Source organism: Lontra canadensis, unplaced genomic scaffold (genome assembly GCF_010015895.1).
Source record: "Lontra canadensis isolate GAN:19392208 unplaced genomic scaffold, GSC_riverotter_1.0 scaffold1, whole genome shotgun sequence".
NCBI classification, from domain to species: domain Eukaryota; kingdom Metazoa; phylum Chordata; class Mammalia; order Carnivora; family Mustelidae; genus Lontra; species Lontra canadensis.
Window position 1 is genome coordinate 125,731,208 of NW_022630995.1, and position 20,076 is coordinate 125,751,283.

Sequence of the window (20,076 nt, forward strand, 5' to 3'; positions counted from 1 at the left end):
CATTTGCAAATATCTTCTCCCATTCCTTGGGTTGCCTCTTTGTTTTGTTGACTGTTTCCTTTGCTGTGAAGAAGCTTTTGATCTTGATGAAGTCCCAAAAGTTCATTTTTGCTTTTGTTTCCTTTGCCTTTGGAGACATGTCTTGAAAGAAGTTGCTGTGGCTGATATCAAAGAGGTTATTGCTTATGTTCTCCTCTAGGATTCTGATGGATTCCTGTCTCACGTTGAGGTCTTTTATCCATTTTGAGTTTATCTTTGTGTTAGGTGTAAGAGAATGGTTGAATTTCATTCTTCTACATATAGCTGTCCAATTTTCCCAGCACCATTTATTGAAGAGACTATCTTTTTTCCACTATTTTCTCCTGCTTTGTCGAAGATGATTTGACCATAGAGTTGAGGGCCCATATCTGGGCTCCCTACTCTGTTCCACTGGCCTATGTCTGTTTTTATGCCAGTACCATGCTGTCTTGGTGATCACAGCTTTGTAGTAAAGCTTGAAATCAGGTAACGTGATGCCGCCAGTTTTATTTTTGTTTTTCAACATTTCCTTAGCAATTTGGGGTCTCTTCTGATTCCATACAAATTTTAGGACTATTTGCTCCAGCTCTTTGAAAAATACCAGTGGAATTTTTATCGGAATGTCATTAAAAGTATAGATTGCTCTAGGCAGTATAGACATTTTAACAATGTTTATTCTTCCGATCCAAGAGCATGGAATGGTCTACCATCTTTTTGTGTTTTCTTCAGTTTCTTTCATGAGTGTTCTGTAGTTCCTTGAGTACAGATCCTTTACCTCTTTGGTCTCTACACCTTAAAGAACTGGAGAATCAACAACAAATCAAACCAACTCCACACATAAGAAGGGAATAATCAAGATTAGAGCAAAGATCAATGAGGTAGAAACCAGAAATACAGTAGAACGTATCAATGAAACTAGAAGCTGGTTTTTTGAAAGAATCAATAAGATCGATAAACCATTGGCCACACTAATCCAAAAGAAAAGAGAGAAAGCTCAAATTAATAAAATTATGAATGAAAAGGGAGAGATCACAACTAACACCAAGGAAGCAGAAACAATCATCAGAAGTTATTATCAACAGTTATATGCAAATAAGTTAAGCAACCTAGATGAAATGGATGCATTCCTGGAAAACTATAAACTCCCCAAATTGAACCAGGAAGAAATTGACAACCTGAATAGACCGATATCTAGTAACGAGATTGAAGCAGTGATCAAAAACCTCCCAAAAAACAAGAGCCCAGGACCTGACAGATTCCCTGGGGAATTCTACCAAACTTTCAAAGAAGAAATAACACCTATTCTCCTGAAGCTGTTTCAAAAAATTGAAGCAGAAGGAAAACTTCCAGACTCTTTCTATGAAGCCAGCATTACTCTGATACCCAAACCAGGCAAAGACCCTACCAAAAAGGAGAATTTCAGACCAATATCACTGATGAATATGGATGCTAAGACTCTCAACAAGATCCTAGCAAACAGGATCCAACAGCACATTAAAAAGATTATCCACCATGACCAGGTGGGATTCATCCCTGGGTTATAAGGATGGTTCAACATTCGCAAATCAATCAATGTGATAGAACAAATCACTAAGAGAAGAGAAAAGAACCACATTGTCCTCTCAATTGATGCAGAAAAAACATTTGACAAAATCCAGCATCCGTTCCTGATTAAAACGCTTCAAAGTATAAGGATAAAGGGAATATTCCTGAACTTCATAAAATCAAGCTATGAAAGACCCACAGCAAATATCATCCTCAATGGGAAAAAGCTTGCAGACTTCCCGTTGAGATCAGGAACACGACAAGGATGCCCACTCTCACCACTCTTGTTCAACATAGTATTATAAGTCCTAGCAACAGCTATCAGACAACAAAGAGAAATAAAATGTATCCAAATTGGCAATGAAGAAGTCAAACTCCCTCTCTTCGCAGATGATATGATTCTTTATATGGAAAACCCAAAAGACTCCACCTCCAAACTACTAGAACTCATACAGCAATTCAGTAATGTGGCAGGATACAAAGTCAACGTACAGAAATCAGTGGCTTTCTTATATACTAACAATGAAAATACAGAAAGGGAAATTAGAGAATCGATTCCATTTACTATAGCACGAAGAACCATAAGCTACCTGGGAATAAACCTAACCAAAGAGGTAAAAGATTTTTTTTTAAGGAATTGATAAGATAAAATAGTTAAAACATTAAAATAGGAAAGTGGGGAAAATTTTTAAATAGAATAAGAAAAAAATAAAAAATTTTAAAAATTCAACTTTGAAAGACTAAAGAATCATGGGGAAAAGGCCCTGAATTCTATGTGCTGTATTCCCGTAACTCTGAAGTTTTGCAGTTCTCATTGATTGGTGAACTTGGTCTTGGCTGGATGTTCTTATTGATCTTCTCAGGGAGGGGCCTGTTGCAGTTATTCTCAAATTTCTTTGCCCAAGGAGGAATTGCACTGCCCTTGCCAGGGGCCAGGCTAAGTAATATGCTCAGATTTTGCTCTTGGTAGCTTTTATTCCCTGAATGCTTTCCATACAGCTTTGGAGGAGAATAATGAAAATGGTGGCCTCTCAATCTCTGACCCAGAGGATCCCATAGCTTGGAGTCCCACTCCTCAGTGCATCCTCAGAGAAAAGCAGTCAATCCCTCCTGTCTCCCAGGTCTCCAGCAGCACTCGGTGCTCACCCAGCCTGTGACCGAGCGTTTCTATCTCTGGCATACAGCCCCATTTGGAGTTTTCAAACCCAGCAGATTCCTGCAGCGTGCTCCCATGCCACTCCTCCCACAGGAGGAAGGAAGTGGTCTCCCTGGATCTGCCACTTGTATGGTCTCTGCTTGAAGAGCAGTGGCCTGACTTTGCCTCAGATCAGGATTTAAGGTAACCCCGAGCTGAGAGCCCACTCCTCAGATCTGTCTCTGCAGCTGGATTCCCTGCTTTGATACCTGGGAGCTCTGCCACACTCAGACACCCCTGGTGTTTTTATGACCCCACTCGTCATGAGACCACACTGTCCCCACAAGGGCTGCACCCCTTGCTTAGCCTCTGGAGTGACGTCCCTCCGTGGAGTAGACTTCTAAAAGTTCTGATTTTGTGCTCCGCTGCTCCACCGCTTCCCGGGAGCCAGCCCCTCCCTCTGCAGTTTATCTTTCTGTATATCTCCTCTCCCCATGTCCTACCTTCCAGAAAGTGGTTGCTTTTCTGTTCCTAGAATTGCCGCTCTTCTTCTCTTCGATCTCCTATTGAGTTTGTAGGTGTTCAGAATGGTTTGATAACTATCTATCTGAACTCCTGGGACTTGATGATATTTAGGTCTCGTACTCCTCCACCATCTTGCTCCTTTCTCCCCTCCTCCCCCAGAGGAGAATTCCTCTTAAAACCATCCCTGACACCATAGTGCCCTTTAAAAAAGGGGGGGGGGTGCAATCATGCTGAGCATGTTATTTTTTTTCTTCTTTTCTTTAACAGTCATGACTGTCTATCCATGTCAACACACCTCCAACATCAATTTAAATGACAGAAGAAGATTGAAGGAATCATAACTAATATTCTAGGAACAGTGTGCTGTATTTCAATACTTAAGAAAGTACTGTTTCTTTAAATGTGGTTCAAATACTACTTGCAGAAGACTCACCTACAGAAGAGGCACCTACAGTGCCCATAGTGGAGACTTGGGGACCCATCTCAGACCTATAAAATCAGGACCTCTAGGTGGGGGAGCCAGAAATTTATATTTGTCAACAAGCTCCCAGATGATGTTTATCTTACTAAGTCTGAGAATCTCTTGTTTCTTTTAAAGAGAAGAACTATTTTTCCCAACACACCAGATTTTTTTCTGTTTTCTTAAACTTTCCTGCTCTCTGATTTTTATTTTAGGAGACAACAATGGATGGTCTTTGCAATTTGACAAGTATTTCGCCAGTTACTACAGAATGACTTCCCCATATCCCTTTGAGACACAAACATCGGAATGCTGTAAGTAATCAAAAGGATTGAGTCTCCTTTTCCATGAGTTCATAAAAAGATACCATGTTTTTAAAAGTTGGATCCAACATATTTGTTTGAAAAGGTTAGCTATAGTCTTCTAACAGCAAACTCTATTAGAGATGCAGCCTTAATTTGGGGATTTTATTTAAAAGTGACTCAAGGATCTTAAGTATAAAAGCAACATATCACACTAGATACTGTGAACAAAATTAATGTCCATCAGCCAGGATTACTACTTTATGTCCCTTTTTCACAATCATAGGCTCTGATACAAAGGAAATTATAGAAAAGGAAGAGCAGAGGAGCTGTTTGCATTTTAATGTCTGCAAGTGGAAAAGCTTCTGGAGTCTAAACTACTTTAGAACTACAAAAAATCCTCATTAATTATAACCTGCTATGCTTAGTCACATACTGAAAACCTCCAAAAACACTGAAGGGGTGGTAGGAGGGTACAACCTCAGGACTGACTGTGATACTTTAGAACAGGAAGACCTTGTAAACAACTCCTTTTAATAAATTTTGTTTATTCTAATAAATTATGGAAATGTAATTTTGTGTCTTGGAGCTATAATTTTGGTCCTAGTTTTACAAAACTTTGGTTAAATAGTGAAGGAGAAGGGGGCCTTTACTAAATTTTTCCTTTATGTTCTATCACAAATTGTAAAATCAAGCTTTTTAAAAAAGGTTTAATTTTTTTTGTCTTCAGTATTCAAATGAGATTAATAAAAAATACTAACAGTCCCCAATTTAAAGAAGTGTACATCCATCCTGTAAACACACAGGCTACTCAGCAATCTGTCTCAGCCTCACATTTTCTCACAGAGACCAAATTATTTGATCCCTAAAACCTTCTGGGAAAGAAAAAATGTAACAGGTGTAATTTACCTGCTAATACAATGCAAAAAAATTAAAGGATTATGCCATGTTATCTCAAAACACATGGTTTTTTTCTTGTTTTATTGTATTGCCTTTTCTTTTCATATCTTAAATTTAAAAATTAAGAAATTTTCATTTCTTAAATTTTAGTTGAATCTTTCTATATCTCCTTATTCTTAAATGGATTTTATGCAGTTTACAATAAAAACCTGGCTGCTAACAGACTTAAGTCATTAATATAACATATAAGACAAAAATTCAACAATGAATGGGAAAGAGAATGGGAAGAAAAATTATGTAAGGAAATCCTCACTGAGAAAAGTTCAATATCTGTGTCCAAAGCTTAGTTCTGAATTTTGTAGTCATCAGGCTAAAGAAGGAAGATAATGGGTTACATAACTTTTATAGCCTGGCTTGTAAAGCAAAGACAAACAAATGAGGGAAAAAACAGATCAAGTCAGCAAGAGAGATAACTTTTTGCCTAATTCTGAACTCTGGGAGAAGTGTGTCCTTAAGTATAACTACATAGGAAGAATGGACCTACACAGTAAATGATAAACCAAAAAAAATTTTTTATCAGTTTTTAGTAAAAAACAAATATATAATTTTCAATTAGAGTTCTTATAAAGATAGTTCAGGATGTGGTGGTAATAAATAAATAAATGTCTTTTGCAAGCATAAAAACAGTATGAAACAGAAGGGAAAGAGTAGTTTAAATTTGGGGGTGAAACTTTAAGTTCCTTTTGTACTACCTTATGTAAATGATTATTATAAGGATTTGTTGGAAATTAAACTGAGAATGGCTTATAATAATTTTTGGCTGGGTGAAAGAGTGTGAGGAATTGGCTTTTATAAAGTCACCTCTCAAGAACAATATCTTGGAAAATATATCTATCATTAACCAGTGTATTATTAAAGTTTAAACTTGAGGGATATGGAAAGTACAAAGATTTAGAATTATTTGTTTACTCAATCATAATTTCACCACTCAGAGGCTACCAGCATTAACTTGGTGGTGCATTATTCATCTTTTTTATTTTAACATTGTTGAAATTTCCTGTACAAACCATTTTAATCATATTTTCACTTAGCATTTTAGCCCAATCAGGTATCCATGCTGTTACAAGCTGTTTTTGAAAATACTATAGAATATATTTTTAAGTGAAATAATGTGCTTAATCATTCTTTTGATGTTGGATATTTAGGTGTTATTTTTTCATTTTTCCTTATTACAGGTAACCCTGTTAATCCACATACATGAATTATCTTAACTCCGTCAATATAAACAGAAAAAAACACATTGGAAGTAATGTTAATTTCACTCCCTCCATTTTTACCCTTCCTAGTCTTACTCTCAAACCCTTCATCCTCTCTCCCAATCCACACCCTTCCTTCCCCACAACACTCATGTTAGACGTGGCTTATAACTTGGAGACAGAATCAGTTTTCAGCTTCAGAGATCCATAGCCAAAATGGTTACTTACAACCATAAAACTGTTTAAAAGTTCTTGGCGGAGACTCTGTTTACAAAAAACACAAATCCTAAGTTATGATTTTGATCTCTTATAACCCTGAAAAATAGGAGAGTTATTTGGGAGGAGAGGAAGAACACCTGTCACCCCATAGCTGAGCAAAGGGATATTTACTAGGTCAAAGTCTTCCATTTACTACCCAACTGTGCTCATTAACAGTCATCCACCAGCTTTGTCATAGAAATCTCTTCTTTGCCATTAGACAATTTTCTGCTCTGTGGAAGCTTGACTGTAAAGATCATATACTGGAAGCCTACCAGCAGAAAATTCTCATAGAAAGTTTTGTTTGTTCTGTGATGTTTTAAAATATTTTGAGTTGGCAATTCTCATTTTTCAAATAGGTAATTATCAACACAACATTGTATTTCTGGCTTCTTTGAGAAAGTTGGTTGACTTGGCTACACATGTTCCTATCCTAATATGGCAACAGGAGAAGCAGGTCCACTGGGACATCTGGATAAGGCCAACACCTATTTTGCCAGTGCCCTGTAGACATGAGTCTGTAACCTCTGCTATTCAGGTCAGGGTTTCAAAGTAAATGTAGAGGGAAAGCACTTCTTGTAACTCTCGTTCATCAACCATTCCCCACAGAGGCAGGAATCACACTTTATTATACTGAATAACAATCTTATTCTACTATTGAGCTATATGAACACATCACTGCAAGTCTCTAGTAGACTTTAGAACTATGGGATCACATCTTTAAGACTATGACTGCAGCCCCACAAGATGGCCAAAGGCAAATATCCAATTCTCCCTCTCCCCAACATTAGCAGTGAGAATAGAATGGTTGGCTATGCATTAAAAAAAGTTCACGCCTATAAATGAATTTTTAGACATCCTTACATCCCTACATAAGTCAAAAGAAGATCATTAAAAAAAAAAAAAATCCTTTAAAGAACTCCTGAATTTTCCAGGAAAAAAAAAACAAAAAAAGAATTCTACCAACACTATGGTTCATGTTTAGTTCTCTTTCTCACTAGCTAAAAATAACTTAGTCTTCCATTAAGATTTTGATTATGCTATTAATACTTTAGTCTTAAATAGCAACTTTAATATAGACATTAAAGCCCATCACACACTATCATGTCACCTCTGAACATAACCACTCACCTTGGGTGAGTAAAAGCAGATGACGTCACTCATTTTGCAACAAATGGAAAAGAGCAGTCTGCTATTTACAGAAATGCATGGGCTGGTAAATGTGTCTGTTTTATCTTAATGTTGTAGCATCATTTTAACATTAAATTAAAAGCAAACTTTGTAACCTTAATTTAAAGCATTGCCCATATTGCTTGGGTAAAACATACTTTTGTACTAAATAATTTTCTCATAGCTTTTCATTTCTTTCTTTTCATTACCTTCCTCTTCCTGGTCCCTCACTATCCCCATTCCTTACAACTTCCTTCTTATTCAGTGGTCGGTTCTGTGCCCATGCAATGTCTTTGCCGAGGTTTAGAGGTTGACTGTGATGAGACCAATTTACGAGCTGTTCCATCAGTTTCTTCAAATGTGACTGTAATGTAAGTAGAAAAGAATGGCTTCATCCTGACAGCCAGAATAGCACCTGTAAAACTGTATCATAATTAAGGCCTTGTCATTATTAATGCATTTTTATTCAAAGATGATGTCATTGTTCTCGGTCAATTATAATGATTGCTGCTATTTATTTTACATTTATTAAATGCTAGGTTCCACTTTAAATGATTCTACATATTAATTTACTTAGTCCCTCATAAAATCCTATGGCGTATTTAGATATATTGACTTATGTAAACCGTCATAATAATCCCATTTAATATTAAGTATTATCATATTTTATCTAAACAGAAGATGTCATCATTTGTGTGCTACTAAAGAAAGGCTGCCAGTTAAACTATTATATAGAGCTTTCTTATTATAAGAACTGACATTTATTGAAAGAGCTCTTTTAGACTTTGTTGGAAACACTCTTATCTCTAAATAAAAAAAGAAGACAAGTGAAATAAATGGGATAAAATATTCCCAGAACTTACTTCACATTTAAAATCTAACTCTTCTGAATCACATTTGGCTCAGAGATGTTGATGTCTCCCCCAGCCCAAATAACTCAAACTTCTGTATGTAAAAGAAACTTATCCTCCTAATAAGTGGTTTGTTGATCCAGTACTAATTTGAATTCAGCAAACTTTAGCAGCACAGTCACATACATTTGACTGAAACTTTTCAAAAGAAATCAGTGGAGGGAAGATATTTTAATCTGATGTTTCTGCTGAGTTTTTTGTTTCATCCAGATGTTTTAGTGCCATATGGCTCTGACTTTTGAGTACATGAAGACAGAATAGGAGTAATTCTTAAGTTTACAAATATGGGCAAGTCCTGCCTTTGCCAACCCAAACCACATAACATGGCAACTCATATGCTTGACGTATAAGGAGCAGAGAGAGCTAGAGCTCAGTTTCTGTCAGCCAGGATGCCATTAAATTAACAAAATATGGGAGGGTTTACTCAATCAATGGTGACCTGCAGAATTTATCCAAATTGGTAATGAGCTAAAAACATCAAACAGGTTAGACCACAAAGACTTGTTTTCCCCAAGGGAGCTGACAGTCCCGCCTGAACTAAGGTTGGCATTCTAGCCTATCCTCAAGTCACCATAGCTCTTTTTCATATTAATTAGTCTTAATAGAAAACAATAATAATATTTTACTAGAATAAAATAATAATCTGAGGTTCTGTGGAGAGTTTCCATGATTTAAATCATGACTGGACCTGCTTGGTGTAAAAATTGAGATGATTTCATTCTATTTTCTTTTAAAGATTTTATTTATTTATTTGACAGAGATCACAAGTAGGCAGAGAGGCAGGCAGAGAAAGAAAGGGGGAAGCAGGCTCCCTGCTGAGCAGAGAGCCCGATGAGGAGCTCGATCCCAGGTCTCTGGGATCATCACCTGAGCCGAAGGCAGAGGCTTAGCCCTCTGAGCCATCAAGGTGCCCCAGATTTCATTCTATTTTCAAAGAGAAACATTTATCACCCCCACTGTTTGTATCATATTACCAGAAAGTCAAAGAATACCCTTAGACTGCCAGTCTCATTTTTCCCTTTCCTACAAGTAAGAACTGAATCTGTTCTTCCACAAATTAACTAACCTTTGCATAAGAAAGGAAGAGAGGGAAAGAACTGGAGGAATGAAAGAAGATAGGAAATGACTAACCAGAGAGCACAAGTCTTTAAAGAATACCCAAAGGCATTCTGATTCGAATTAAAATGTACTGGCTTCGGAACATTCATACATACATTCATAAAGAGGTGTGTGCAGTCCTGTGGGCCACCCGCTTTCAGTCCTTGGTATAGAGAAAAAAACTGGGATGGGATAGCTCCTCATGACGATGGGCTACAGGAAAGCAAGGGAGAAGGAAATTATTTTCAGGCTTTCCGAGTAAGGGGGGGAGTAAGAGGGGACTTGGTGACAGGAAGTGGGAAAGATTAGGACTCCAATCTTCGATGCCTTTTCCAACTTTGGGTTAACAGATCAGTCAATAGAAATTCTCAACAGGCATTCGGAGATGTAGAAATAAAGCTCAGGAGTCTATGTCTGTAACACTTTATTTTTTGTTAAAAAATAGCAATTTCTTGTGCTTTGGTTTGAGCAGTTTGATTCAGGCTGTCCATTTCTACTTTACTCTGCAGTAAACGTTAACTCCAACTCAGCATCACAACTCCCCCCAGTCTTCATTCAATTCCACAGAGAAAGGAACTGTAGGCTTTACAGCAAATACATTAAAAGAGTAAATATCAAATTTTATTACAGAGCTCATTCCATATTTTGAATTGGAACTCTCATAGGGAAATGTTGGAAATAGACTAAATCATATATAAGTATCAAAGAAACCAATAATCCCAGTAATATTTATTGAAGTGGGAATTTTTAAGACCTTTCATATAAATGCAATTGAACAAAAGAGACAGATAAATATGATGATTTATGTCTTGTTTGGGCTTCCTAAACATTAGTTTTAACTGTGTGAGTGTTGACTGAAAGATCCTGGAATTTAATCACTAAACTACACAATCTAATTTTAAGAACTTTATCAAAACTATAGCTAACTTTGGCAATAATAATTAAACTAGGTAGTTTCTCTCTTTTGCACACACACACCACTTTGTAAAGAGTCGGACTTGGAATATTACATTTTAAAACACAAAAATTTATCATATTAAAAAGTTTTTTTGGCTTGTCCTGTTCAGTAAGAATAACACTTCCATTTCAACAGGGTATTATGAAAATATGGAGAATGCTATTTGTTAAAATATTTGACATCATTTAGAAAGAAGTCACCTATAAATCCTAGGCACGATCAATAAAAAACCAACTTTCTAAGAAACATAATTTAGGAATCCTTAAATGAGCCTTCCTTCCCTCCAGTGTAACCTTTCCACTCATGTGCAATTAGACTCTTCTTCCTGGATTCTCTCATAGAATCCCACTCGTGTCTCTTTGAAGCACATCATTCTTCCTTGTTCTATAGTGATTGGAGTCTTAATCTTCTCTACCAGAAAAAGGGAAGTGCCAGAAGCTCAATGGAGTTTTTCTATATATCCTCCAAAGTTCCTAACAGATACCATAAACCCTGAACACTGTTTTTGAAATGAAGTCACATGAAAATAAATAAAAAATAAAACAAGATGATAGCCTTTTTAGCCCTAGGCTATAAAACTAAAGTTATCATCCAAAGAAACCCTCTGTTTATAGACAAAATAGATTCTTTGTCACCCAAATAGAGTACAAGCTTCTTAAGAGCAGTGACATTATCTTTCTTTCCCAAAGTACAAATGGAAGGCATTCAACATACATTGAGAAAATGAATGAATGCCTGAATGAATGAACATATTTTTGAAAACACACTAAGCTTTTATCAATATTTTTAAATCAAACTCAAATATTCAACCGTTTGTTTTTATACAACAGAAACATGTACTACACAATGTAAAGCAGAATTGAAGATCCAAGCCAAGTGAGAAGGATTAGAAGGACAGGAATTCTCAATTAGCTAACATAAGAAATGAAAGAATGTTTAGAGAAAGCCCGGCAGCTACGAAAGATTTCAAGAGAGAGTTCGTAGTTAATCAGCCTTTGGCATTCATTCATTAAAAAACCACTAATGACTGTCATGTACAGTCCAGAACTTAAGTTTTCCTTTTTCTTTTCATTACTACCCTCCAAGCTCTTTTAGACATTTTTTTTCTATTTGTCCCCTCCTGTGAAATTTTAATATTATACATATACTCTTCTATATCTGTTTATGTATACCTGTTCTTCATCCATTTAAAAAGGTAAAATAAGATTTTTTTCTCCCTCCTTAAGAACCAGTTTTCACACCTCAGAGCAATAACATCCCCATCGATAATACATGGTCTCCTAGACTCTAGAATAACATTTCTCAAATTAGATTCCAAAGATGTGTCCTGAGGGAGTCTGAGAAACTATTTTGCTTTAAGAAGTCTTCACTATCAAATTTAAGCAACACTGGTCCAAACCAATATAACAACTAACACTGGTAGTGCCTACTGTATGATGCTGTTGTAACCAAGTCCTTTTTGCCCGTCAGGCATCTCCAAGTGTTTATCCCACAGTGGTCAACCTAGAGACAATGTAATCTATTGCTCACTTAACAAGAAACATCTGCTCCATCGTATTATATAAAGACAGTAACAATTGCATCATATTATTAAAGGTCATCCAGTAGAAATCGATGCTTTCACAGTTAAAGAGATTGACAAGGAAATATTGTGTATGGTTCTTGCAAGGGACTCCAGCAGCAAGAGTTTGGGTGTTTGTCCATTTGGCTTGGTTTTTTGCTTCTTTAAGTTTGTTCCTACTGCCTTACACTGCTTTTAAGACATTAAAGGTTTAGGTCATTTCCAGTACAACCACAATTATGTGCACCTAGTTTGTGCCAAACTACATATTAAATTGTGATTCAAGGGGAAATCTTTCTATACAATTTCCTAGAAATTGAAATGAAATCATTTATTGAATAAAGAAGGTTCAGTTGTACTTACCAAATGACAGTTGCCTTCAAATTAATTTTAAAAGGAAGTAAAAGTAGTGGAATGTGAGCAATGAAATATTGAAGAATATAAAATTACTTAAGCTTTATATGTTCTTTACACAGAGAACAGTATTTTTATTGTCACTTCAAAATCAAGATGGTTTCTAGTGTCTGTTAAATAAAAAGAAAAAAGGAAAATGAACTGATAATTATTTTACCAGTTACATTATTTTGTGTTTTGTTAGAATTACAATGTTGTAGCCTAAATTTAAGACAAATATTTTTAATAATACAAAACGAACAGTTAGACTTAGTTCAAATAGTACTATGGATGTGAGAGTAACACCATGAAATAAAATGTTTCCTGAAAGTTGGTACTACACTAAATCAAGCTTGTAATTATTTACAGTGTTCTGTAAACTGCTGTAGTTTAAAAGTAAAGAAAGAAACACTTTAAGAACCAAAATTTACATTTATTTCAGGTCACTTCAGTGGAACTTAATACGAAAGCTTCCTCCTGATGGCTTCAAGAAGTACCATAATCTTCAAAAACTGTAAGAAAAAATTTAATTCCCCGTGTTAAAATTAACACATCATTTTGGCCTGTCTTTTCCCACCTCTGCGCAGAACAACACTATATCACCGCTTAAGTCCAATCCGTCCTCGGAAAATTATTTAGCTGGTAGCTAGAGACTACCAGGTAACTTTTTTTTGAGGAGTTCTAGAAGTCGTTCTAGAAAAATCACACTTGCTCCCAAAGAAACTGGAGCATGCGAGATATGAGTTCTCCTGGCACACACTAGCCTGTGAAGAATATTCTTCCATATGTTTGCAAATTCGTTCTCCACCTAAGAGAGCAAGTCGTGGTGGTTGGAAACCCCAGAGCATCTTGTTTGGAGAACTTACTTCCATTTTCATATCTGCCATGCAGTTTTTTATTTTCGATTCATGTAGTATCTGACATGCTAGATTCACATCAGTTCAGCACTTTCATGTATATTCCAAAAATCCATAATGGCGCAGTTTGTGCTTACCTGTGATTCAGTCCAACTCTGTGACTAAATCTTATCATACTTGAACTGTTGGGTTTAAATATCCTCAGCCTGAATCATGGTCTCTAGAAAACATCTGAGAATTCCTAGATTCATTTTCATACCTATGTCGGTTTTAGTTCTGGTCTTACACTGAAGAAACCTCACACATAGTTGTATATGTATCTGTACGTTCTTCTTCTTTTTATATGTATCTTATGTATCTTCTACGTATGTATCTGTACAGAAATAGAACAAAATCAGAATAAAAATTTATCTATTCCATTCGATGAAATGTACTCAAAACCCAGATAATCTGCAAAAAAGTATGTTTCATATTTAAAAATAAAAATGTCACTAAAAATGACATTCAAAAGTACTGGATGTTTAACAATCAAGAGAAGAGCTTTTCAAAATTAGGCCTTACGTAAATATTTCAAGAGAATGCTTCTGTATTCTATTTTCTGATTTTTGGAGGCTGAAGAATTTTTCTGATCTGTAGCACCACCTTATGTCCACATGTTTAAAAGGAGTTAGTACTCCAATTTTAAACATCAAAATTTAGGTTTATATAACACAGTAGTTTATCATTTTTACATAATAAACATTGAACTAATTTTTTAAGATTTTATTTTGAAGTAATCTCTACACAACGTGGGGCTCACACCCACAACCCCAAGATCAAGAGTCATGTGATCTACTGACTAAGCCAGCCAGGCGTCCCAAATTACTTCTTGAATAGCCAATTTGTTTTAACTAATAGATCAAAATAGCTTAATTGCAAAAAAAAAGTCTACTTGATTATTAGAGATATAGCTTTGCTCAACCTTCATGCAATACAGTCTATTAATCATTAATCATGAAAATACTTAGAAACAAATAAATACATGCGTAAGCTTCTCACGTATTAGCATTCCCTATTTTGTAACTGAAATCACAAAATGTTCTGTGAAATTGTTAAGTGCATAGTAAATTTAATAACATTTTTATAATCAAATTTAGGTTTTCTTACATGTTGGAGAAATAGGGAATCCCCATTAGTCAAATTTCTAATTAACTAAGAATTTGTTCATACTGAGAGTGCCTGGTTAAGTGTCTCTTTTTTTTTTTTTTTTAAGATTTTATTTATTTATTTGAGAGAGAGGGCATGAGAGGGGGAAGGGTCAGAGGGAGAAGCAGACTCCCCACTGAGCAAGGAGCTTGATGCGGGGTTTGATTCTGGGACTCCAGGATCATGACCTGAGTTGAAGGCAGAGCAGACACTTAACTGACTGAGCCACTCAAGTGCCCCGTGTCCGACTCTTGAGTTTGGTTCGTCACGATCTCAAGGTTGTAAGCTCAAGCCCAAGGTGGGCTCTGCGCTCATCCAGGACTCTGCTGGAGATTCTCTCGCCTTCCCTCTGCCCCCTACCCTGTGCTCTCTGTCTGTCTTTCTCTCTAAAATAAACAAATAAATCTCTTAAAAAATGTGTTCAGGGACGCCTGGGTGGTTCAGTTGGTTGGACGACTGCCTTCAGCTCAGGTCATGATCCTGGAGTGTTCGGATCGAGTCCCGCATCCGGCTCCCAGCTCCACGGGGAGTCTGCTTCTCTCTCTGACCTTCTCTTCGCTAGTGCTCTCTCTCACTCTCACTCTCTCTCTCTCTCTCTCTCTCTCTCAAATAAATAAATAAAATCTTTAAAAAAAAAATGTGTTCATATTGGTTTCTACCTTATTCCTCCTTGTATTTATAAAAATATATATATAAACTTCAAAACTCCCTAAAGGACAATGGTGACCTGTATTCAGTACAAGAAGTCAGGCTTGAAGCCCTTATTTGTCATTTCCTACAACCTGGGGCCAGTACATGCAGAGGGACAAAGCTTTGCAAGGGTGCATTTGATGCAATTGCTTGGGTTCTGGTATCTGTTTCCTTTGACCTCCAGTTAACCCGAGGTCAATCATCCTGGATGACTTGTTAACTATTTAAGATTGCATTCTTGTCTTGACCTGCCAGTCTAATTTGTATTCTTCTAGTCCTGAGTCCTTTTACTTCTTTTTTTTCTTTTGCCATAAATACTCCTTCTAAGCTTCATCAAACACTTTTGGAGCAAGGCTTGGGGTGTCAAATTAATAAAATTAAAGCTAACTTGTTGGGCAGATTTGTGATTAACATGGAATATGATCCAGGACCTTAAAGATGTCACATACTTGTACTTTTGCCAGCGTTATGCTAAACGCCGATCTTTCTATTATAGCAGGAAATGTTAAAAAGTCTGATTTCTGGGCCTGTTGGATTACTGAGTGCCTGACTATGCCTTAAAGTTTTACTTAAGGAAGATTCAAATATTAAATTTTTAACTATTACATATTCATCTTTATAACTAGAATTTCGAAGTAAAATTTGCCTAATCATAAGTGAAGTTAACAGCAAAACAAAATGACATGATATCTAGTTTCACTCAATTATCGTTAGGTCTACCTTTTTTTAATTAAAAAAAGGAGGCTTAGGGGTAACTGAGTGGCTCAGTCAGTTAAGTGGCTGCCTTCACTTAGGTTGTGATACCTGGGTCCTGGGATCTAGTCTGTGTGGGGCTCCCTGCTCAGCGGGGAGTCTGCTTCTCCCTCTGCCTGCCGCTCCCTCTGCTTGTGCTCTCTCTCTGTCTAATAAATAAATAAGATCTTTTAAAAAATAAATTCATAAAAAATAAAAAATAATTAAAATAAATAAAAAATGTTTATTATGGTAAAACAAGTAGTATGTAAAATGCACCATCTTAACCAATTACAAGAGTGTATTCAGTGATCCATTAAGTGCATTCCCATTGTGCTAGGAGAACCACCACCCACCCAAAGAGCTCTTTACGACTTGCAAAACTGAAACTGTGTCATTTTTTTTTATAATTATCTTCACAGGTGTCTGCAAAACAACAAGATTAGATCCATACCCATCTATGCATTCCGAGGACTCTACAGTCTTACTAAACTGTAAGTACTTGCGCAATCAGTTCACCAGTCCTGCAGTTTGTCCATTGCGCAGCAGCTCTCCTGCCCACAGCAAGCTCTCCTGCCCACAGGCGCAGCCCTGTCCCTGGGGGGTTCCAGCTCAGACAGGCCCATGCTTGAGTCCTGACTCCAGTAGTCCTTATTTCTTCACATCTTCATCAATACTTATTGTCTGGGAGTTTGTTGCTTGGGGATTTTTTTTTTTTTTTAACAGCCATCTTAATGGGAATGAAATGGTATTTCATTATAGTTAAAAGCAAAGCTTTTTAAAGACCTGATGGAAGTTAAAAAAAAAAAAAAAGCAAAGCTTTTTAAAATTGGCTTTCTCAAAGTTCATTTCACTAAGTAGCTGAACCTAACCTCCTGTAAGAATTAATAGCATGGAAATATAACCAAAAATCGCTTAAATCAACAACTTCCTGTATTTTTTCCTTTTTTTTTCTTTTAATTCTTTTTTTATTAACATATAATAATTTGTTTCAGGGTACAGGTCTGTGATTCATGTCTTACACAATTCACAGCCCTCAACATAGCACATAACCTCCCCAGTGTTCATCAGCCAGCCATCCCATCCCTCCTACCTCCCCTCCCTTCCAGCAACCCTCAGTTTGTTTCCTGAGATTAAGATGCTCTTATGGTTTATTTCCCTCTTGGGTTTCAAATGAAACAACTTCCTATATTTCTATTTCTGCCCCCTTGCTTTCTGTCTTACACCACCTTTTTAAAATCCTAGTCCAAGAAACTCATTCCAGCCAGATTCCTAGTTTGTGGCATGAGGGTTTGGGATTGAGGAAAGGCTGTCTAATGATTTTACTAGCAAAATGAAAGAAGGGCCCTGGAGACTCAAAGTCTTAAAAGTAACCATTTTTGACAAATCCTCTTTCCCTTCTATCCCATCCCTGTTCTTTACTGTCTTGGCAAATCACCCAAAGTCAATACTGGATTAATTCCCAGTAGACTCCTGACTATCTTTCTCTCTAATCCCCCATGAATCTGTTTAAAATTTAGTAAACCACATCTGCTTGGTTTAATGTTCAGTGGATCTGAACAATAGTCCAGGCTTGGTTTAGAGTTCCACGGATGTGAAGAATAGTACCACAAATTTTAAAGGGTCCGCCATCTCCTTCCATAGTTATTCATAGCACTGGAATATTGTTTGGATATTAAAGATGTCACACACTTCTAGATTATCAGCGATAATCATTAAATTCCTGCTTTTCGTTCATCCATAAATATTCATTAGCCATTGCAGTGTGTAAATTTTTCAGCTAGACACCATGGGGAGGTGGCATAGGAAGATAAGTCGGACAGGCTTAGGAATTCCAGCAGCTTACACCCTAAAGTTTCAGGCAAAGGGCTATGCTACCGCTAGAGAGAGGCATGCCTCTTGCACTCTGGAAGCTTATAATCTAGGGTGGGGAAACAAAAGCAGTTTTGTGATAAATCAGTTATATGCAAAATAATTAGAAAATGATGAAAGAGGTTACTTAATTAAATCCTAAACCTGTGTTGTTCAGACCAAAACTGCTATTAAGATTCACAAAAGGGGTGTCTGGGCAGCTCAGTCAGTTAAGCATCTGATTCTTCGCTTTGGCAAAGGTCATGATCTCAGGTCATGGGATTGATCCGGGCATCATCGGGCTCTGCACTCAGAGCAGAGTCTGCTCGAGATTCTCTCCCTTTCCCTATGCCCCTCCGCCTGATTGTGCATGCACTTGCTCTCTCTTTCTCTAAAATAAAAAAATAAAATAAATCTTAAAAAAAAATTTCACTGAAATGAGTGACCATTTGGGATCTAGAGTAGTGAGGGATGACTCGGGAAAACAGACAGGACTGGGCTAAACAGATGAGTATAAGATGTGGGAGGGAGTCAAATGCCTTGTATCTAGGGGATTGCTATTGGCTTTTAAAGGAGACCCCTGAGGCACATGCACCCCAATGTTTATATCATCACTATTCACAATAGTCAAAATACGGAAAGAGCCCAAATGTCTATCAAAGGATGCGTGGATAAAGAAAGTGTTAATACACACACACACACACACACACACACACACACAATGGATTATTACTGATCCATCAGAAAGAATGAAATCTTGCCATTTGCAATGACATGCATGAAACTAGAGAGTATTATGCTGAGGGAAATAAGTCAGTCAGAGAAAGAAAAGTGCCATATGATTTCACTCATACATGGAATTTACAAAACAAAACATGAACAGAGGAAAAGGGCAGGGAAAATAAAATAAGATAAAACCAGAGAGGGAGGCAAACCACAAGACACTCTTAACCATAGGGAACTGAGAGTAGCTGGAGGGGAGGGGGTGAGTGGGTGATGGGTGTTAAGGAGGGCAATGGTTGGGATGAACACTGGGTGTTATATGCAAGTAATGAATCATTAAATTCTACCCCCTGAAACTAATATTACACTCTATGTTGACTAACTTGAATTAAAATAAAATCTTGAAAGGAAAAAAAAAAGTAAATAAATAATGAATAAATATAAATAGATAGATAGATAGATAGCCCTGAGGTGGTCATGAGGAAGTGTTGTAGCTATTCTTTACCCTTCCTGTGACTAAATGGGGCTCCAGGTTTACAAGGGAGGGAAAGAAGTGGCTCTAATACAGGACATCATCTCTTGTTATCCCTAAGCAAAAGTCAAACCTGTTAGGGACAGGGGAGACTACCGGCAGGAGAAATTTTATAACGTGTCAACTCTAAAAATTGTCAGAAAAGAGAGAAATCAGTGTGGTCCATGTATCCGCTGGAAGTAAAATTTCAACTAAAACTTGCATATGAATCATAGGCAGAGAGGGAAAAGAAGAGAAGTCAGAATGGTAGGCATGAACAGAGGTGCTGCTGTCATAAACAATATGCGCTGAGTGCTTATGACATGCGTTGCCTCAAACGTTACCTCAAACGTTACCACAACCTAATAAAGTAGACACTAATATTATCTCCATGTTAGAGTTGGGAAAACTGAGACTTTCAGAAGTTAACTGCTTCCTTAAGGTCACACTATTAATAAGTAGCAAAGCCAGGACTTGAACTGACAGCAGAGAGAGCAGCACATTGCTGTGCTAAAGAGACTGAGGTAGAAATAAACATGGCAAGAGGGCAGGAGCAACATAACAGAACAGAGTTGATTCACTCTGCAATAGGGTTAGAAGTAAAGTTGGGTAGGTAAAGTGGGGTCAAACTCTTTGGTAAGGCATGCAATGTCCTTTTTTCCTAGAACAGACCCCCGCCTGCCTCCCAGGTTCACTCCCTGTCTCTCTTCCCAGCCCCTTCATGGTGAGACTGCACTGAGATACCTGGTGATCCCTTCCCTTGTTACTCTCTCCTTCAGACTTCTTGCTTTTGCATAAGCGATCTCCTCTGCCTATATGAACTCCTACTCATTCTTTGCTTTGCAAATGACATCTTCATCCAAATCTCTGTCCATCCAGTTGTGCCACTTTTAGTAAAGGCTTCTGTGTCCTGACTCCTCTGTGCCCTGCAGTCCCCACCCCCAACAAAGCTAAGTGCTGTCCACGCAATGTCAGAACAACCATACCTTGTGCACGTCTCTCTTTTCCCACATTGCTATAATAACCTGTTTGTATTC

At 37.1% G+C, this 20,076-nt stretch overlaps 1 protein-coding gene across 4 annotated transcripts in view; it reads left to right on the top strand.

Moving 5' to 3' along the window:
* The window catches only part of RXFP1 (relaxin family peptide receptor 1), a 103,258-nt gene that overhangs the window by 57,096 nt on the left and 26,086 nt on the right, over positions 1 to 20,076 (top strand). For 3 of the 4 annotated variants that reach the window (XM_032863124.1, XM_032863132.1, XM_032863142.1), the window contains exons 3-6: positions 3,899 to 3,997; positions 7,835 to 7,940; positions 12,933 to 13,004; positions 16,377 to 16,448. In XM_032863124.1, the coding sequence (XP_032719015.1) occupies positions 3,899 to 3,997; positions 7,835 to 7,940; positions 12,933 to 13,004; positions 16,377 to 16,448 (349 nt within the window). Of the gene's footprint in view, positions 1 to 3,898; positions 3,998 to 7,834; positions 7,941 to 12,932; positions 13,005 to 16,376; positions 16,449 to 20,076 lie in introns of those variants that run through there. The other variant, XM_032863151.1, reaches the window with a different exon arrangement.